Source organism: Saccostrea cucullata, unplaced genomic scaffold (genome assembly GCF_032062105.1).
Source record: "Saccostrea cucullata isolate Sc308-1 unplaced genomic scaffold, CSIRO_AGI_Scuc_v1 ctg312, whole genome shotgun sequence".
In the NCBI taxonomy this organism is placed as follows: domain Eukaryota; kingdom Metazoa; phylum Mollusca; class Bivalvia; order Ostreida; family Ostreidae; genus Saccostrea; species Saccostrea cuccullata.
In genome coordinates, this window is record NW_026929887.1 from 285,423 (window position 1) to 306,862 (window position 21,440).

General features: G+C 33.1%; 3 protein-coding genes across 3 annotated transcripts; 2 read left to right on the forward strand and 1 right to left on the reverse strand.

The window, feature by feature from the left end:
- Positions 1-218: 218 nt before the first annotated feature.
- Positions 219-7,947, forward strand: LOC134282409 (large ribosomal subunit protein uL6-like). Its single transcript, XM_062764801.1, has 5 exons — positions 219-253; positions 2,642-2,689; positions 3,645-3,850; positions 4,071-4,281; positions 7,808-7,947. Exons 2-5 carry the CDS (start codon positions 2,644-2,646, stop codon positions 7,906-7,908), a joined length of 564 nt encoding a protein of 187 aa, XP_062620785.1. The 5' UTR covers positions 219-253; positions 2,642-2,643; the 3' UTR covers positions 7,909-7,947.
- A 2,173-nt stretch (positions 7,948-10,120) lies between these two features.
- Positions 10,121-14,027, forward strand: LOC134282395 (uncharacterized). The gene is made up of 8 exons (XM_062764791.1): positions 10,121-10,255; positions 10,554-10,597; positions 10,755-10,946; positions 11,334-11,396; positions 11,583-11,774; positions 13,296-13,509; positions 13,769-13,791; positions 13,970-14,027. The coding sequence occupies exons 1-8, from the start codon at positions 10,130-10,132 to the stop codon at positions 14,025-14,027; spliced, it is 912 nt and encodes a 303-aa protein (XP_062620775.1). The 5' UTR covers positions 10,121-10,129.
- Positions 14,028-17,190: 3,163 nt separating this feature from the next.
- On the reverse strand, positions 17,191-20,799 carry LOC134282396 (uncharacterized). Its single transcript, XM_062764792.1, has 8 exons — positions 20,660-20,799; positions 20,508-20,576; positions 19,373-19,567; positions 19,198-19,263; positions 18,399-18,597; positions 18,232-18,312; positions 17,996-18,076; positions 17,191-17,695 (listed from the first exon to the last, which is right to left on the reverse strand). Exons 1-8 carry the CDS (start codon positions 20,797-20,799, stop codon positions 17,369-17,371), a joined length of 1,158 nt encoding a protein of 385 aa, XP_062620776.1. The 3' UTR covers positions 17,191-17,368.
- Between the last annotated feature and the right edge of the window lie 641 nt (positions 20,800-21,440).

A 21,440-nucleotide genomic window follows, 5' to 3' on the forward strand; every position in this document is an offset into this window, starting at 1 on the left:
GAAGTATGTATAATTTAAAAATCGAGCCCGATGTATTTTTACCATGTAACTAGAATAAAAATGTCAGAATAGTATACAACTTGGAAGACTGTCTCCTCATAAATTTATTCGATAGATAAATAAAGTTTTAAAACAGTATGATTATATAATGATTCAGACTCAGTACACAGATAACGATTTCTTATCTTTAGTATTTATTATCGGGATCGATCTACTTGTTAGAAGTCCTTTTCCGGTTACCATAACCAAATAGGTACGACATGATACGGTTTCGCCGTTTCAATCGACGAAAATCTACAGCATCAATAAATTTACGTCATCATTTGTGATGTTATCCTTAACATTAAACATGTTTTAACTGTATCATGGTAAATTTGAACGTTTTTCTGTAGTGATCTCTAAGTAAATCGGTTTCGAATTAGGTTATCATCATAGTTTGCTCATAGACCCTTTCAAAATTATTTACATCATTAGTGTGATATTTATTTTTAAAACAGGGACAGACAATGAATCGTAGCCTTTGTCTGTCTAGTTCTATATGAAGAATATATTCAAAATTTTTCCATAATTGTTGATAAAGGCTGGGTCCACTTATAACACAGATAATAACAGAGACCTGAATTGCTGTAGGTCTACATTTATGATAATAAGCATTAGGGTCTAGCAACCTATCGGTAGCATATTCAAACTATACTTTAGGTGTGAAAAACAATCCCATTTATGAATGAAGTCATTCCATTTTCCTCTGCACAGTCCACTTGATAAATTTATAAGTACCAGTTAACTGTTTGCAAGATCTTAGATTTATAGATTAAGGACAAGTTCTTGGATCTTATGTTTTTCAAAGCTAAATAACTTATGCTAGCATCACTGAACACCATTTTATACTCTATAAGTGACACTGTAGACTAGAAATAATTTTGTTTAGTACATAGGCTTCTGGATTTAGTTGACACAGCGATTTTTTTTCCACCCATTGGGAAAGGGTCCAATACCGGTTCAATTGGGAAAAATAACATCAAAGAAGAACAATGAGAATTTTCTTTCATTTAATCAAATAAAACATATTTTCCACTTATTCAAACTAAATTACCTATTACTACGTGTTTTAAAGAATAAGCAACAAGTACTAATTGCTTTTTTATCAATGTCCCATGTTTTCCACATTTTCATGCTTTCAATTTGTCAAAATGTACATACATGTGACAGAACTGAACAATCACAACTGGAGATTTGAAATTTTTCAGCTGGAGTTTGGGTCTCAAAGCTGGAGATTTTTTATCGACATTTTTTCAAATCGCGAAAGACCATCCAACTCCTTAAATAAAGGTTAGCTTAAAAATAAATATGTTTTAATTTTTAGTTAAGTGATCAGAAGCGAAATTAAATCAAAAATTAAATTAATTCATTGAAATTAGTTAAGAGGTAACATCATCATTAAAACATTGAATGAAATTTATTTTTTGTTTGGTATTAAAACATTGATCAACCAGTAAGTGAAGTAAAACATGCATAGATCTTATATTTTATGTCATTAATTTGTTTTTAAATAGAATATGAAAAGATAAAATTAACTTCTCTAAAAAATTAAAAAAACATTTTTTAAAGTAGAGTGAAGTATATTTTTTGCAGTAAGTGAAGTAAAACAGGTTTTATGTAACATATTTTATGTCAGTAATTTTTTTCAAATAGAATATTAAAGAGATTTAAAGAAATTAATTTCTCTAAAAATACAACAAAGTGAAAATAGAGTCAGGTATATTTTTTAGCAACACCCTGTAGTTTGATCTATTTTTAACTGAAGTCAAAAGTGTGACCCATATCATAACTGTATCTTGTAATGACCACCGCACCATTAGAAGATGGCAATTGAGTATTTTAGCAACTAATTACGATGTTCTGCATTCAGCAGTTCAGCAATAAAACATCGATGGTCATTTATCAAGTTGATTAGCACTAATTTTTACAACCGAATTATACGACCTCATGTCGATTTCTACGAAGCCTACTGCTGTGAAAATTTATTGCTCTGCCGTTGTTATCTCAATGTATTGTCATTCTAAGCATATTATAAGAAACATGATAAACAGTTATGCAAAATATATTTAATTTGAAGAGTTATTTTAAACACGGAAGATTTAAAAACAAATCGGGAGGGGCGGAAGGGGGGTTAAAAATCGGGAGATTTTGCCTCCCGCCGGAAGAATCACATGTATGAAATGTATGACACTACACTGTTTACACCACAGGTCCCGCCAAATTACGACATTCTCTACTTTTGATTTAAGCAGAAGTGAAACAATTAATCAACTTGTACATTGTTTCATTTAAAAAGAAATATGATGTCATCATAGTCTGTTGCTTTACAGTTTAATTGGAAATTTTTGGTCACAAAATTGGGAAAATTTAACGTTTTTGGCATTGGGAATGGTGCCGTTTATCGGTACCAGTTATATAAAGAAAAAAAAAACGCTGGTTGATGTTCCATAATATTAAGTTTAAAATGAAATTAGAGGGGAAAAATATAACAAACTGACATTTACATATTTTGCCCAAGGTAGAAATTACAGAATGATCAGATTTATATCCAATTGTTTTTGATATTCGAAAGATTAATTTCATGTGCATTTACTTTTTGTAGACATGAAGGAATTGCACACCAGTCAGAGTGTGAAGATCCCTAAGGGAGGTATGTATGACACATTTCCCCCCTAAATGTTTTTTCAACATGAGAATGTAAAATTCTTTATAGTAAATGTTACTATTGTTTTTTTCCTGGACTATAATGCTTGAATAATACAGTGATTTTTCTACAATTTTTAAATGGGGCCTGGGCCTTTTCAATTGGGAAAAATTGTTGAAATTTGTGTTAAATTGGGAAAAACAATATTTGTTATTAACCTTCATATTGACAAGTAAAATAAAATATACAAGTAAATGTAATATCATTTTATTAAATTTATTTGCTATAAAATTTTTCAACAAAATGAATAAAGTTCTACATTTTTAATTTCTTTCATTTTTGTTCTTTGATTGTCCTATATTCCATTTTTTGCCATAATGGTAGACATAATTAGAAAAAAATCATTCCCGCTTTCTCGTTATTGCTCGCATTGGAGCTGGAATAATCTTGACACGATTTACAAGCATGTATTTCTGTGCAATGCTAGTATCTGCAGGATGAAGAAACAGTTTAATTTTTGTGAAATCAATGAAGCTTGTTGTAGAACTAAGTACTTGCAATTTACAAATGAAGCTATGTTTAACCAATTCACATGCATATTAAATTTCTTACGATATATTGACACACAAGATTGACATCCACATGATTGATGTGTTTTTCCAAGTCTTGCAAACACACAAATAAACTGCTGTTTTTCGCCATAAGTTTAAACGTCCGAGTGACCAAAAACATAGCGTTCCATTTTAGATAAGTCGTACATAAAAAATTTAATATAACCAAAACAATACATTTTGATTTTGGGAAATAAGCAGTTGAAAATTGGGGGAAAATCGGTAATTTTTGAGAGGGGAAAGGGCCGATATTCAGACCTAAATTGAGTGTAGAAAAATCACTGTAATATGAGTATCAGTTTTGAGATTTAAATGTAAATTACTAAATATTAAATTGATATTTTTTACAGTGACATGCAGTGTGAGGGCCAGGAAAGTGATCATTAAAGGACCACGAGGAACCTTAACTAAGACCTTCCGTCACCTGGCTGTGGACATCTCCATGGTTAGCAAGAACACCGTCATGGTAGAGAAATGGTTTGGCAAACACAAGGAGTTGGCAGCAGTCAGGACTGTGTGCAGTCACATTGAAAACATGATCAAGGGGGTCACAAAGGTGCATTATTACACTATAGTCCTGATTCTCTATAACATACAATATTACTTATTAATTTCATTTATTAAAAAGAACGCAAGGAAGGAATAAACTAAAATGCAGTTGTTATGAAAAATTAAAATGCACATATTGTTATTAAATTTTCTGCAAAACAACATTTTTGGAAAGAAATTTTTTGTTTGTTGGTCAAAAATGAAGTTACTATCCCTTGTCACTGCAGGGCTTTCTATACAAAATGAGGTCAGTGTATGCCCATTTCCCCATCAACTGTGCAGTTCAAGAAGGTGGTCATGCAGTAGAGATCAGGAATTTCTTGGGAGAGAAATTTGTGCGAAGGGTGGACATGTTGACTGGAGTGTCTATCAAGGCTTCCACTCAAAAAGATGAGTTCATCCTGGAAGGCAATGATATAGAGGCTGTTTCTAATTCAGGTTTGTATTCAGATTAAAATTCGGAAACCGAAAAAGCAACAGGGTGGGGGCATTTGAAAATCTTGTTCTCAAGAACCACTGGGTCAGATTAAGTAGTTAACTTATCTTGATATAAGTAATATATTTAGATGCAGAATTATTAGAGAGGATTTAATTTTGGCATTATTAGCGAGGGTGCTGAGATCACTAAAATTGAATATCGCTGAAAGTTGATTGCATTTTATCTGTAATAGCTTCTTTAAGGAAGCTCTAAACACTGCACACTAGCTCTACTTATAGGGTAATTTTATGCAGTTAGAGTGATCTGCCCTTAGAAGTAAGATTTAAAAAAAATGTTATTTACATAGCTCACCTGAGCCGAAGGCTCAAGTGAGCTTTTCTGATTAAAATAAACTTTTTAATTTTAGAACCACTGGGCCAATTTCAACCAAAGAGGACCATGCCCTTTGCCAAGGGGAGATAATTATGAATTAGAGAAAAATTAATGGCATTTTCTAAAACTCTTCTTCTCAAGAACCACTGGGCCAAGAAAGATGTAACTCATTTGGAATCATCCTCAGATAGTGTAGATTCAAATTTGTTCAAATCATGACCCCCGGGGTTAGCGTGGGGCCAAAATGGCTGATCAAAATTTTACATAAGAGAATTTGGAAAATTTTTGAAAAATCTTCTTCTCAAGAACCACTGGGCGAGGAAAGATTAAAATTGAGGGTGGGGCCAAAATGGCCGATCAAAGTTTTACATAGGAGTATATAGGAAACAGGGCTCTCACACCACTTTTTGGTACTGGGGCCGGGGCCATTCAAATTGGGAAAATTATCGTCATTTTGGGAAAAGTTGGATAACCAAAATTCATTTAAAAAATCCTCAAATTTTGCTTTCCTAGCATTTTGTCATCATGTTAACTCTTGTTTTCAATAAACAGTTAAACAGGGCAAACATGGGAATGTAGGCTATTTATGAAAGTACATTTATTTAGCTTTTTCATTACTATCTTTGAGTGTTGATATTGTGGTTATATGTCTTTCTGAGTGACAGTCGCTAGTCACATATTCCCGAATTTCCTCAATCACATGGACAACTTTGCTTACAATACAGCGCGAGTCTGAACATCCCGAAGCATGGGTATGTTTCTAGGTGCAGCTTACTAATGTTTAAATGAAATGTCTATTTTTGAAACCAAAATGCCCTACATGACAAGATACTCTGCACTCATAATTAGTACACATTTTTAAAAAATGTTATTAACAGTTAAGTTTACATTTGCAAGTGTGTTTTGTTTGGTTTCATTTTTTGTAAGATTCATATATTTAATATTTTGCTATGGAAATTGGGAACTTTACACCTTTCTTTTGGGAAAAAAAGTACCTTTTTTGCATTGGGAACGGGGCCGTATATCGGCCCCAGATTTAGAGAATCGAGAGCCATGGGAAAAATCTTTAAAAATCTTCTTCTCAAGAATTACTGGGCCAGGAAAGCTGAAACTCATATGGAATCATCCTCATGTAGTGTAGATTCAAGTTTGTTCAAATCATGACCCCTGGGGGTAGGATGGGGCCAAAATGGCCGATCAAAGTTTTACATAGGAATATAAGTAAACAGCAGATGAATTCTGCTCACAGAGTCAAAGTTTTACATAGTAGTATATGTCTTTGCACAGTTATGTTTCCTCAGGTAGTGTAGATTCAAGTTTGTTCAAATCATGACCCCCAGGGTTAGGGTGGGGCCAAAATGGCCAATCAAAATTTACATAGGAGTATATAGGAAAAGTCTTTAAAAATCTTTTTCTCAAGAACCACTGGGCCAGGAAAGATGAAGCTTATGTGGAATTATCCTAAATTAATGTAGATTCAGGTTTGTTCAAATCATGACCCCCAGGGTCAGGGAGGGGCCAAAATGGCTGATCAAAGTTTTACATAGGAGTATATAGGAAAATTTTTAAAAAAAACTTCTTCTCAAGAACCACTGAGCCAGGATAGATGAAACTTGTGTGGAATCATCCTCAGGTAGTGTAGATTCAGTTTTGTTCAAATCATGACCCCCAGGGTTAGGGTGGGGCCAAAATGGCCAATCAAAGTTTACATAGGAGTATATAGGAAAAATTTTTAAAAATCTTTTTCTCAAGAACCACAAGGCCAGGAAGATGAAGCTTATTTGGAATTATCCTAAATTAATGTAGATTCAAGTTTGTTTATGTGTTTTATGGGAATATATAGAGCTTCCGGGAAAGATGAAATCATCCTCATGTGCTTTCTCCTAGCCGATGTGCTCAGGTGAGCGATGTGGCCCCTGGGCCTCTTGTAAGCATTATATCAGACCAAGAAGAAATAATTGAATTCATTATTTTCATAAAGTTTCCCAATATAAGTAAACAGCAGTGAATTCTGCTCACAAAGAGTCCATTGTCTTTGCACATTTTTCCTGTGGAAATAAGGCAGGTACCCTATGTTGTAAGTGAATGAATAAGTCTCAATATGCATACCTTTATACGATATATTTTTCTCCAAGTACAAAAAGAAGTTTCTGTTAGTGTTTAGAGCTTCCTTAATAAGCATTTTTAAATCGCTAGAAATAAATAACAATCTTTAAGTTTGTGTCTCGCTAAAAGTTTCCGGGTGTAGAATGTTCAAATCACAGCCCTTGCAGCTAGCGTGGGTACACAGTAGGCGTTATGATTTTACAGGGGGAATATTTTTCAGAGAAAAATGGTATACTTCTCAGGAGTAGCAGGCACTAGCAGCATAACCTTGATGTCATACAGTTATGTATTAAATTGTCTTCATCTTAAAGATAATGCAGATCAATATTTTAAAGTCATGGCCAAACTGGAGAGGGAAGGGGGATGATAAAAACATTAAACTTTTACCTTTGAAGTGGAAATATCTTTTCTAGAACAGCAAGGCCATGTTGATCACATTGATGTTGAGGCTCTCCATGTTGTGTGGATTCAAGTGAAGTTTTTTCATACTTCTATGGAAATGGAAATGATATAGAATTGGTCTCATTTTAAGTCAGCATTTTACAAATTCTATTAATGATGCAATGAGTCAGACCTTTTTAGCAAATACAGTTTTATTATGTTGAATGCTGCCTGACAGTTTTCGTGCAAATTTTCAACTCATTATTTACAAACTGAATTCATGAATTTTTCTTGCTTGCCGGATCACAGAGAATGCTTACTCCTCAATGGCACCTGCTGCCACCTCTGATATTGTTAGAGGACTATGTTTTACTCTATCCCAGATTTTATTGGTGCAACTGGTGGTTTGAATTGATATGAAGTGTTTTTCTGAATGTGTAATATAAACATTTTCAAGAAGAAAAAAATGAATCTGAATTTATAATCAGTTATCAAAAAGTAGCAATGAAGAAACAGAAGTCTCATATAGGGTTTATGTCATCATTTTTATAAACAAAGATCTTCTTGTAATGTAAAATTCATGTAAAGTTAATGATAAATGTATCACTAATAAATTGCAATGCATTGTACATTAGGCTCATGTGATGTTCATATTACTTTTTTCAGCTGCCTTGATTCAACAGTCAACAACTGTAAAGAACAAGGATATCAGAAAATTCCTGGACGGTATTTATGTTTCAGAGAAGACTACAGTGGTTGCTGAATAATTAAATGAACTGCACAAAAATAAAGTTAAAAAAAACAAACATGTTATTTAGTTGTGTTTTATGGTTAATGGACTTGTTTCAAACCATACTGGGTGTATGGTAGGTGTTTGACTTGGACACTTGCAACAAATCTAAACGAATGCATTGCTTGATATACTTGAATATCCCAAAAAATGCGTTTTATTTGTAATAGCTTCTTTAGTGAGCATTTAAAAAATCACTAAAATTATGAAGTTTTTATCTTCAGAAAAAAAAAAAAAAACGGGAAGAGCTGTCAAAGTGGAAAAAGGGCAAGGAACGGCCAATAGTCGTCAAGCAGACTGTGCTTCTCTGTAATAATAAAATACCTTTTTTAAGAGAAATCGCTAAATGCATCTCGCTATAATTTCCATTTATACAGTATATATTTTTTGATATATTACAATCTGCTAGGAAAGCAGGAGGTGCATGTATAATTCTATTGTGATTGGAATCTCTCTCTAGATCTGTAAAATTTTGAGGCACCCATACATGTACCTCTAAATAAAACTGATTATCCAAGAACATTTATTTCATCACCTGCTTATGGAGTTTATATTTATATCTCGATTGATTCAATACGCAAGAGCATGCTCTACTAAGAACAATTTCTAAAACGAGGTAAATTATTGACAAACAAGTTGATGAAACAAGAATATCAATGACCTTGTCAGCAAATGCAATTTATCATTGAGTCAAATGCTGACTGACGTTTTTCATACTAATTGTTAGTCCATTATGTATACCCTGAATTGACGACGTATTTTTCCGTTATTTCCTGATCATGGCAAGGAGCACACGGCGGGTGTGACTGGTTGGCAGGCGATGCTCACTCCTACATGGCACATGATCCCACCTCTGATGTTTTGGAGGTCCGTGTTTGCTCTGCTCCTATTTTGTATTGTTTTATGGAATTATATTGAATACTGTTCGTTATCTCCATATCCTTCATTCTTTAGTGCCATCTTGCGGTTTCCTTTTCCAAAATAAACCTGGAGACCGGGGAAAACCATATCTTATCCTCATAGCATATATCACTGAATTAAATCTAATGAGACATTGTAATTGGCACCATTGTGCATCTCTGTTTATACCCCCGCTTGAAAAGCGGGATGGTATAAAGTAATCGGTATGTCCGTCCGTCTGTACATCCGTCCGTTTGTTACGCTGTGGGGTACCCATCTCTTATCCGCAACTCCTCTCATACCACTGAATGAAATTTGATGAAACTTTCACAGAATCTTTATGACATTGGCAATATTGCCATTGTGCACCTCCTATTTTACTTTTTGATCTGACACATATTTTGGGTTTCCCACAACAAAGCATGGACACTCCCAATTTATTATATTCATATGAGAGGCGGGGGGGGGGGTGTCATTTATTGAGCTCACCGCTCACAGTACCTCTAGTTATACCCCCGCTTCAAAAAAGCGGGAGGGTATATAATAATCGGTATGTCTGTCCGTCCGTCTGTCTGATACGCTACTCCTCTCAAACCACTGAATGAAATTTGATGAAACTTTCACAGAATCTTTATTACATATTGCCATTATGCACCTCATATTTTACTTTTTGATCCGACACATATTTTGGGTTTCCCACAGCAAAACATGGACACCCATTTTATACATATGAGGCTGGGTGTCATTTAGTGAGCTCATTGCTCACAGTACCTCTAGTTTATATTGGATTGTGAAACTTATCTATGCAAGGTATGAGAATTTGAGGCAGGTTAATGGATCAGAATTCGCAGAATTATTAAATGTACATACTATTACTAAAGCATTTAAAAATGACCTTAGACTACTCCTCTCCCCCCTAGAAAACGTGTACCCCTGTCAAAATGTCAAAGTGATAAGAATAGAATACACGAAGATCAATAGATTTATCTTATTGAAAAGGATCCCCCTCTATCTCCCTCTGCCTGCCAAAACATTTCTGGGGTTTTTTTTTAATCTTGGTTGCATCCCTTTAACAGCTTTATTTCAATAATTCATTTTGAAAATATTGGGCCGAAAATTTATAAGTAGAGTATGATTCCCCCCCCCCCCCCAAAAAAAATCTGTCAAGTTTATTTGCAGATAAATCGTCATACCATATACAAAGTAAGCGTTTCGTTCATTGTACTTTCGTTTTGTGGGGATTTACAAGGAAGATCTATTTACATCTAAATGCATATATAAATGAAAGGAAGTAACAAATGGATGATATGATAAGTGAAGTTACAAATATGTCTGGTCATGAGGAGAAAATAAAACCTACAGAACCTAAGCAAGAAGGTGCCATCTCAAACACCACTGAAGATAAATCAAACATTTCAGTAAAGGTAGGGGTGAAATACTAGTACATAGCGTTTTTATCACATTGATGAATGATGTTAGATCATAACTTGCATTAAGAACACCTAGAAAAATCGCCACCAGTCTGCAGTGACTGTTCTCTGTTGCATGTACCTCTATATAATAAGAGAGTGTTCGATATGTATTCAAGAAAATAAAACAATTGCACCACCATAAAACGGGCATCAAGTGAATCGATAATGCTTTATTTTGCAAATATATATAATTAGACTAATTAAATAAATAAAGTAGCTTTGAATGAATGATATGCATTCTTTTTCATAGGGACACGATGTAATTCTCAGTATATCAGGAAAAAGAACTCGGAGGTAAGATTATATTTTCAAAACTTAAATGTAGTAAAATTATTTTGACACCTTGAAACTATACAGTAAACAACTTTTAATAAGTTCTAAAACAAGGAAATTGTATTTAGTGTTGGATATGATCATATAATTATATTTAAAAAGTTTGTTAATTTTCCAGTGAGACGAAGGAAACTGAGAAAATTACACATGTACCTGTCACGTGGTTACAGGAAATCAGATCAAACATGCAGAAAGCTTTACAGACATTTCAAGGCAAGGCCCCAGAACCACAGTCTATTCTGTATGATATTAATGTGTTGTCTGACTTGTTTGTAAAGAAAATAGGACAACTTGAGGAAGAAAACACAAGGTAACATTGAGAGCTTTTTTGAGGGCCTCCAAAAAAAGACTGCATGCTTGCATATCATACAAGAAAGGAAAATGAATAAACATTTTTAAGAATTGATTGCATCTTGCTCATTTTGCTGTTTTGATATAATAAATATACAGATTATAATTTATACACCTATGAAAAAATTAGGAAACAAACGATATGAACCATTCTTGTTTCTTATTTATCCTTTTGCATAGTATACATGTACAGCTGTAGCTTCTTTTCTTTTTTAAAAAGTATTTTCTTTACAATTCGTTAAGCCTTTATTGGAACTTGAAATAATAAATTGAAAACTTAAAAAACGTTTTCTCATTTTATTTCTATTACAAACGTAATATAACTTCTATTTTTACTTCCATTTAGCTATGCAATTAAATTAGCAGCTTTAAATTCAGAAAATGAAAACGTTAAAAAGGAATGTAAAACGTAAGTATTCTTTATCATTGATTCATGAAAACATGTTTTTCCCTAAACTTTTGTCAATCCTAAAAGACAGAGAATGCAGGCATATTATTCTCAACTGATTTACAAAATAGACTACTTAAAAAAAACAAACAGTTTTTTGAATAAGAGAACTTCTCTAAATTGACAATGTTTTCTTTCAAAATGAAGGTTAAAGCAAGATATCTTGAAGAAAAACGTTGAAATACAAGAAGCCAAATCGGAGCATTCTATAAATGTTGGGAAATATGGTACACTAAAGGGCGAGGCTAAAAAAGAAGTACAACGATTGAGAAAAGAAATGGAAGAACTCAGACATAAACTAGGTCACGTGAATGAAGAAAAAAACTACTGGGTCAGAAGGTATTTATAGTTTGATCACAATATGGTTATTCATGATAACAAGCATTTCTGATATATACAGTTTTAGAAAACATAGATGTTTTTAAAATATGTTACATGCAAAGATAATTACTGCACCTTTCACTTTTAGTACATTAGTACATAAAACAAAACAAAAAAATCTTGTAAATGTACATTATGTAGTTGCTAAGAGTCTGGTGCATACATACATGCATGTGCCACAGAAATCAGATGTGCTATGTGAAATTCCCCATTTGATATTCACCAACTGACCACCACAATAGCTGAAGCCTTTAAAGGGCGTAGTTGGATTGTATGATAGTTCATCCAAGCTGCATCTGCCGCTATCTTTAAAAGAGGTTAACTGGGATTCAACAGATGTCAAACTCGTCATTGATAGCAGGCATAGGAAGGAAATGGTCACTATCAGCATTAGTGGATTAAAAGAGAACATTTATTTAGACACATTATTGAGAACATATTAATGGAAAGTAAGGTTCGGGCATAACACACTTCTAGCAGTGGGCAAATATAACAAATGAAATGGGAAATATCAATGAAGACCCAATGAGATTTAAAATACTACGACTCCATCTCTGGAAAATTATGAAAAGATTTTGGGGTAGACAGGAACGATAACGCAAATTCATGTGGAGCGTTACAAGGTGTTTAGTGACGAAGCAGATGTAATGGAAGTGAATAGGAAAAAGAGAAAGACCAAAGGGGCGAGGAAGAAAGTGATACAGTTCTTCAGGACTCAGAAGTCCACAGCTAAAAGTTAAACCTAAATCGATGCTGAACTTTTGGGAAGACTGAGAGCTGATCAAGAGTAAACAGGAGGCAAATTTTTCCAGTATTTGTGGAAACAACCATGGAACCAAACGTATTACTCTCTAGGCAGCCAAAGACATGTGCTTCTTGTAATGGGTATCAAGCTGACTGTACCTTTGCAGGAACAGCGCAAGACAGAGCACGAATGGAAAACTTCAAATACGCAGCCCTCACAGCAGACTTTCTAGATGAAGGATTGAGTATTTGGTTGTTACATCAACTGTTGATGATGGAGGAAAAATCGGTGTGACAGATGATCCAACAAATAGATGTATGTAAAACAAAAAAAGGAAATGAGAAAATGAATATTTTCCTTTTATATCTAAATGTTTATTTACGTTTGACTATGACACCGTCGGGATGAATTGTATTTGAAGTTTGTTCTTATTGGCCTCCACTACTGGGCCACCAACGTGAGAATGTCATGGTCCAAGGTTGAAATGCCTTTAAAAAGCTAGAGTCCATTAAATTATGATAGGAACTCGCAGACGTGCATAAGGAGAATGTGCCAAAGTTAGAGGTATGGACTTTATAGCCAACGCTTATAAAAGACTGACATCATGAATTTAACGAAGAGAATGATAGACAGTATAAAGGTGTTGGTATTATGAAGCATAGCGTGTCTGACCCCTGTGACGTTGACCTCTGTTTACTAGTATATATCTAAATTTTTGAAACTTCTTTCTCCAGAATAAGCGAAATTGCGGGAGCTAAAATGACAGACGGTAACGCCCAAATTACAGATCTGAGTGACCCAAATCGACCAATCAAATTGGCGGAACGATTCGGAGAATTGTATGATGCATGTTGGACTGATGTACTAGAGGAATTCATGATCCACCACAGCAAAGGTACAGCCGCAGAGGAAAAGAAAGCCATCGATGGTTTAAAGACTTTACTAGAGGTGCGTCCAAACTTTTCTTTATTTTTTCCTTATAGATGTTACATAAAAGTTATGAAATTTAGTAGCCACAGAGCTGATTCCCGAAGTTTCACCTAAGGTGTAAATCCCAGTTTGAAATAGACCTTCAACATGTGATAGCATTAAAAGTAAACTTTATTATAAACACTGTTAAAATCATTTCAACTTTTAAAATATAGTTTACATTCATACTAATAAAATAAATATATCTCCCCTTTTTAGCTCACCTCAACGAAGTTAGGATTGTCACAGTGCCGGGTTAAGGTTAAGTTTTTTGGAGCAGTTTTCTTTTTAAGTACTTCTATGTCCTATATTGATTAGACATGCATGGAAGATGCTTCTAATGTGTTTCATTGTACCAGTCAAAGTTTCAGATGCTGCAATTTCAGCAAAGGAATGACCAGGTTAATGTTTTTGGAGCAGGTTAACACTTTTGGTGTAGGTCTCATTTAATTATCCTAAGAACAGTTTGTACTTGCAATTTGATTCTGATTCACTAATGAATTTTTATGTTTGTTTGCATAAATTAACAATACATGTATTATATTTCATAATTAGCATATCACACCAGCACTAAGTCATGAAATCAACAGTCTTAGAAAATTGGCATCGCAGAAAAATATAGAGAGCATCAAAAAAGTAAGATGATTTCCTGGAAAATTATACAAAATACTAGTATATATTAATAACTTAAGCTTTAATTGCATCGCAATTTTATACTTAAAAAAGAACATGAGGAATTTAGTAATCAACATTCTTCATTAACTAGATATGCAAAGAAGAAGTCTTGAGCAAAAGTACATCCTGTGTTAAACAGCTAAAATCCGCCGACTTTTTCATCGACGAATGCCTCGATGTGTGTTGGTTTATGGTGATACAGGATCCACCCCTTGTGTTTTATTATCCTGAGAAATTAGAGGGACAAGAGTTTGATACAAAACGGTTTCAGTTCTACACGAGGTCAGGGACAAAGTTTGAATATGTTGTGTGGCCCGCTCTACTGTTAAATAAAGGCGGTAACCTACTTAGGAAAGGAATCGCTGAACCTGTGGAAGAGAAGAAAAGAGGGAAACCAAAAGATGCTTGAATATAGAAACTCACTTCCTTCACCCCAAAAGTATACTTTTTTATTTCTGCAGTAAAAGCACTAAAACTCCATACCTTTAGTTTTTCAATAAAATGTAATATTTTCCAATGACGAGAAGTGAGTACACATGAATGTAAAGTACATAATGTACAATGTATATGATGATTTTGAGGTCAATGTAATTCAAAACAAATTTCGTATTTTCTCTTATATCTGAAATATAACTTTGTAACCACAGTTTGTTAGTTCATTGAGATGTAAATTCGTGAATGGGACGTACCCACAAAGTGAAATGGAAGCATCCTCAGGGAAGCATCCTCAGGTAGTGAAGATTCAAGTTCGTTCAAATTATGACACTTACAGATTAGGGTGGGGCTTTACAAAGAAAATGTAGAAAAAAAATCTTAAAGATTATGCTTTCCACAACTTGTGGTTTGTGATATTTTTATGGAAGCATCTTCAGCCTTTGTAGATTCATTTTTTTTTTCAAATTATGCCACTTGTGGGATCCGTTGGACGACAACATGCGGTCAATATTTTACATAGGATTAAACTGGAAAATAATCTATGGATGAAAAACAAAAAGGGTGTAGCTACACAATTTCTGTTTTCTTGGAAATTTGCAAATAGTACAGTATAAAGAAATTTTGTAAAAATTTGTAATAAAGAAAATATTAGTGATAAACATTTCACTAAAAATAGTAAAAATCAAAGTAAAGATTTATAATGTTATGCTTTGTGTGTATAATAATTCCTAACGAAATATATGGAGATAGCAAACAGTACTCAAGCTCAAAAGTTCACTAAACAGTACAAATCAGGAACAGAGCAAACACGGACCTTTAAACCATTAGAGGTGGGATCAGGTGCAATGGAGGACTAAGCATCCCAGCCGACCAGTCACACTCGCCGGGTGCTCCTTGCCATGATCGAAAAATAACGGAAAAATCTAGTCTGAAATATTTCAGTAAGCATTTGATTGACATGCAATGATACTATAGTAGATTGTATCGACCACAGAACATATACAAAATTATGAATTCAAACAAGACCCTAGAAATTTTTGTTTCATCATTTTGTTTATCAATAAGCAACCTCATTTGAGATTTTGTTCATACGAAGAATAACAGATGCATATTGATTCAATTTTAACTACATGTAAGAGTCATCACCCCCACATGCAGGCGATAAGAGTATTCTGCTGCATATGTAAGGGAATTCGACGATTAAAACGCCATATGTTTATCATACAGCTTGGTTTTTAGATTACCATTACCATTAGATTAACGTCTTTTCTATTAAATTATCAAAATATGAAACAGATGTGTTATTATACTCTGTGGTATCTTATATTTCAAACTCACTTGGATATAACGTGTCAACACAGTTAAATCACAGTATCGACACAGTTAAATCGCAAATTTTCGTGGAGGATTAATTTTTGTGGTGTTAGAGGTATGAAGAGTCCTACGAATTTACGTCCACCATGAAATGCAATTTTTCACAGATATAACTACTCAACAATTTTCAATCCACGAAATTTAATCCCTATGAATCCATATTATTTTCCTCAAACCACAAATATTTTACCCACGAAAATATGTGAGTTTATTGTAATTTTGCAAATGATCAGTGACAAGTTAATAAAAGTAAATTTCATTTTTCATTGAAAAACATCTGTCAATTTTCTATATAAAAAAAAAGCTTGAACTTTGATAGTGAATTTAAAAAAAATTCACTCTCAAAGATTACTTCGACATTTTTTCGCAGGAAATGTCATGAGTTTGTACAAAACAGCAAAACAAAAATGAATAAAATATTTTAATAATAATGATAATAAAAGACATTACAAAATCACACAAACGAAGACATAACTTTCCCATTTCAGCAACATTCAATATACAGAGATACCTACCGAGAGTTTTCAATTTTCCTTACTTAATAAGCTGATATTTAGTTGTTTTTGGAGGAAATATAATAGACATAATTCTTGACAAACCTTAGCTATATGTCCTCAGGCTAAGAATCACACGCCTAAGGAAACTGGTGCCCCAGGCAAGTACTGATATTGGTGAACGGGCATAATTTACACTTTTAAATTCAAATAACAGACAGTTAAATTAAAGACTGATAATATATATGTAAATATGAAAGACTATAAAGACAGACAATGAAAATTAATAATTTTGGATTGCATTTACATTTTTATCTCATTAAAGCCAGAAACTTTAAGTTGTTCTATCCTAATTGAGCTTGATCGTTAACTACGTGTACGAACATCGCTTTATAGAAAAGTATAAACTGGAATCTATATACACTGTATAATTCAAAACTTTGAAGAATTTTATCGTCACCTGCATGGAGATCTGTTGACTTAGGCCAATTGAGCAGCCTGTAATGGTGTTTTACTTTAGAAAAAAGGAAAAGACTCCATTTAGCTAGCTTTATTATAAATCAAGAAAAACCTTAAACCACATTATTTGTCATTTGGTACGACAAAGGACCTTTGTAACGTAAACTAAAGTGTGTCTGATTGAATGAGAGGGATAGAGAGAGAGAGAGGGAGAGAGAGGGGGAGCATGTTTGGTGTGTGTCAAGAAGCACACTTTTGCCTTCTTTACACACAGTATTGTCAAATTAAGTAAAACACATGATATCGCTAATTTTATTTTCAACATTGAAACAAGTATGTAAAAAAAATTAATTGGCACTAATATATAGAGAGGATACTGCATACCGGTATATACGGATTTTTTAACTAGGGGCAGAAGACGGGCGGTCCACAGATTGTCTTAGCCTCCTATGCCTTGGTTTTGGTTTAGGTTGAGCAACACCTTTGCTAAGAAGAGGTCCATCCTCGTGTAAGTAAAGAGGAGGCCACACCAGAAATGAAATTGTATCTCCACTTATTGTGTATTCCTTTAGAATACTTTTGACGAGAGGCGCCCCCGTTTGGAAGTTTACTTCCATATGAATAGGAGGATTTTGGATGACCATATACCAGCATAATTCCAAAGACTTTTTAATAAAATGGGAAAGGTTTTTCTCCAATTTCTTTTTTGGATTTTCTTTTAAGAACCTCTGAAATTGAAAATGAGTAGTATACAGTATCAATCATAGCAATTTTATAACCATGTATTTTATAATTCTTGAAATACTAGTAATACATACAGATACTAGAGGTTTCATGTTTTATTAATTAATTGAGCACTTCCTTAACATATCCTGACATATGCCAATATATTGTAACAAGTCACTATGTCATAGTAAAGAATGTAAAATCGGAATCCAAACTGCCTGATGCTTGGAGCATACGTATCTTGAGACTTTTTTCTACGTGTTTCAAAGTGAGACAAAACAAATTCCTTTGACCTCACTTACTTGTTTTATTTGTCGAATGTGAACTTTGGCTAAAGTCTTCCTGGTTTCAGATAGTAGATGATGTTCATCGGCATCTAATCCCTTGACAAACAAACATATTCTAGTATACATTGTATATAAGTATAGATTGGATCTATTTGAAAAAAAAAATCAATATGGTCCTCCACATCATATTATAAAAGGAAGAGACATTACTTTTTAAACCCACGAATTTTCCACAAAAAGGAATAACATACTTTCCTCCAGTCCAAATCATCACACATAAGAAACGCTTGTAAACTCTGCTCGGAATTCCTCAAACAAAACTGGTAACATTTCTGTGGAAAATCAATATAACTGTTATACATTTAAAAAACAAATCACTAGGAGGGAATGAATTATGAGACTTATAAGGAAAAATTACCGTTATTGACTCTAAAAGTAAGCCAATAGCCGATGTTTCCTCCATTTTAGCTTCACCTAACTCTTCCAAGGCATTAGTCCATTCTTTATCATAGAGCTCACTAAACTGTTCGGCAAGCTTCAAAGGTCTGTTTGGATCTGACAAGTCTGTTATATTTGGGTTGTTCTCTTTGAGTTTGGCACCTGCTACCTGACTTAGTCTAAATGAAAGATAAAAACATCAATGAAATTTTTTTATAAGATGATCTGAAGCATATTTATATTTCCGTTCTGAGGTTTAGTTAATTAACCTGCTTAAAACTTATGCAAAGCTGTAATCCATTATTTCCGAGAATGATGATTTTATTATAAATCGAAAGTGAAAGTAAATGTGATTTAGGGACCTTTTAGCTTTTGGAGCCGTTGTTATTTCATAAATAATTTGAATAGGTGATATCACCTATTCAAAACAACCTATTCACCCATTCAAAACGATAAGGTGATATCACCTATTCAAAACATTAAAGTGATATCACCTATTCGAATAAGTTATATCATCTATTTAATTTGAATAGTAATATCACTTATTCGAATAGGTGATATCACCTTTTCAAAAAATAGGGGATATTACCTAAAATATTCGAATAAGAGATATCACTTTTCCAAATAGGTGTTATCACCAATTCAAATCAAATAAATTATATCACTATTTGAATAGGTGATATCACCTGTTCGATAAGGTGACATTCCTTTTTGGCAGTAAATATCAAAAAGCGCCTCATAGATTAGATCAATTCAAAGAAAAGTGTTGTTTATATTACCTATTTAATAGCTGATCCCTGTTTTTCTCCAACTCTGCTTGCACGTGTTTTAAATTTGCAATTATTCTGAAAAGTTTTGATAATTACTTACATAAACTACATGTATATAAAACATATAAAGTAATCTTGAAAACTGTGAAAAAATATAAATGTAAACAGTTTGACTAATACCAACCGCTGAGTCTGATCCTTTTCCAGAAGCATGGACTCCAAACGTTTTTGTTTTTTATGATACCACTTTTGAAGGCGCTTTCTTGTTTTTTCATCACATGACTCAAGTTCTGCGTTGACATCAGCTAAAACTGTCATCGTATTATTTTCAAATGCAGTCAGCAACCCCTCCATTGTGAGAAGTTTGAAGTTAAGGTCACTGTTAAAAACAACACCATATCTATTCATATATACGAGTTTCATCTTCAGTTTTGTAATATGTTTTTGAAAATGCACCAATCAATGTTATTTTGACACAGAAAACAAGATATAAGACTACAAATTAAACAAATTTTTGTCATTAAAAAATAAAACAAAAATATTGATTCTATAATATTCTTTCCCAAAATATAATTCTAGCTGAATAAATATTTATATGTTTGAATAATAACAAGTATCTAGATGAGAAAATTTATCACAATATACCTCTTTTCGTTTAATTTGACCACTTCAAATCGTTTTATGTATGATATCATCTTTTCTACCCATAACTTTACATTTTTCCGCTCATCTTCTCGGTATTTCTTCTTCAAATGTTCTGTAGCAGATTGGTCTTTAGACAAAAGGATAGAGTCCAATGCCTTTTCCAGAATTTCAGATTTTTGAGAGTCTTCTTCATGTAGTAATTTTCTATAAACAAATCTTTTATTGTCATAATATTCCAGTATTGATAAAGATTATAGTGTCCTTTTTAAAATGCATAATGTTTCTCGTTTGTATCAGACTAAATATAGATTATCTAAAACTTACCGAAATGACCTAATATCAAGTTTGAATGTCTTAAACCTGAGGAGAATTTGTTCATTTGCGACTTAAAGATATTTAGCAAAACTGCGGCTATGGTCATATTTGTCTAATAATGGCTTCAGAGATAAAGATCAGAGATCAGATAAAACTTATATATAATGACAATAAAATTCATTTCTGAAACTACTTGTAACCTTACTTAAATCTATGGATGTTTGATAAAAACAACCAAGAAACACAAGCATCTTATGTTTTCGTTTCTTTCTTACTTTAGGCCCTTATTGTGTTTTTTTTCAACAAATCAGATATACCAATTTAACAGTTAAACAAAATTGAATATTCATATCTAATACCTTGCCTTTACTTCTTGGTCAAGTTGTTCTTGTAATCTAAGTATATTTTCTTCGGCATTGCTCTTACAGCTGTAAAAAAAATCAATAATTGTTATCAATTAAGCAATCAGACATTCAAGGAAATACATGGATCAGAAGCAGAAATCATGTACCTTGATATTTCTCTCTCCAATGAATCAGTTTTTGATTTCAGCAAATAGAGTCGTTTTTCTACCTCTTTCAAAGCTTCAGCAGTATTAAAGGATGTTTTGTTCTCTTCAGATGGCAAAACAACTTCCGCAAATTTCAACATATTCTTTAAAATTTGGTCAGATTTTTCAATTTCTTCTTCGTAACCTTTTCTGGAAAATTATTGAAATGACATAATATCAAGTTTAAATGACATATCCTGGCGTTACCGGTTTTCGTTAGTGTAAATGTAATCTAGGCATCCATGTTTTTCTTACCTCAATTATTTATGTATTATTAGTCAACAATAAATAAATATATTCAGACATTTATTTGTTTTTGAAATCAAGAATTTCAGTACTGTTTCAACTTTCTTTGGATCCGCCATAATCCGAGTTGTTTTGAATGACGTCACCCATTTTCGATAGCAAGTATGGCGCACAGTTATTGTCATTAAAACATCGATTTACGTTATTTTGTGTGGGTTTTTGTTTTCTTTTATTTGTTTTTTGTCATTTTTTTCTGCTATTGGATTTTTTTGGTTCTGTTTTCAACTATAATCTTAACAACAAATAAAATATACTTAATTATAACATTAATTTTTTTTATTTTTTGGTTGAAATTTTATAAAATTGAAATTTCAAGCCAGGAGCCATTGTCTGCTTGGAAAGCATTATCCACAGCCTTTGACCTATAGTAATTCTTGTAATTTCCCCTTTTGATGGAAAATATCTACAAAAAAACGAACAATAAATCAACAGGAAC

What these genes read in the sequence shown, in the direction of transcription:
- LOC134282409 (XM_062764801.1), top strand. Translation starts at nt 2,644, where the DNA reads ATGAAGGAATTGCACACCAGTCAGAGTGTGAAGATCCCTAAGGGAG. An exon ending in TGTGAAGATCCCTAAGGGAG is followed by an intron (nt 2,690 to 3,644) that starts GTATGTATGACA and finishes TATTTTTTACAG; the next exon opens with TGACATGCAGTGTGAGGGCC. An exon ending in AGAGGCTGTTTCTAATTCAG is followed by an intron (nt 4,282 to 7,807) that starts GTTTGTATTCAG and finishes TACTTTTTTCAG; the next exon opens with CTGCCTTGATTCAACAGTCA.
- LOC134282395 (XM_062764791.1), top strand. Translation starts at nt 10,130, where the DNA reads ATGGATGATATGATAAGTGAAGTTACAAATATGTCTGGTCATGAGGAG. An exon ending in AATCAAACATTTCAGTAAAG is followed by an intron (nt 10,256 to 10,553) that starts GTAGGGGTGAAA and finishes TCTTTTTCATAG; the next exon opens with GGACACGATGTAATTCTCAG. An exon ending in AAAAACTACTGGGTCAGAAG is followed by an intron (nt 11,775 to 13,295) that starts GTATTTATAGTT and finishes TTCTTTCTCCAG; the next exon opens with AATAAGCGAAATTGCGGGAG.
- LOC134282396 (XM_062764792.1), bottom strand. Translation starts at nt 20,799, where the DNA reads ATGTTGAAATTTGCGGAAGTTGTTTTGCCATCTGAAGAGAACAAAACA. An exon ending in AGGGATCAGCTATTAAATAG is followed by an intron (nt 18,598 to 19,197) that starts GTAATATAAACA and finishes TCTTTCATTTAG; the next exon opens with ACTAAGTCAGGTAGCAGGTG. An exon ending in ACATTCGACAAATAAAACAA is followed by an intron (nt 17,696 to 17,995) that starts GTAAGTGAGGTC and finishes TTTCAATTTCAG; the next exon opens with AGGTTCTTAAAAGAAAATCC.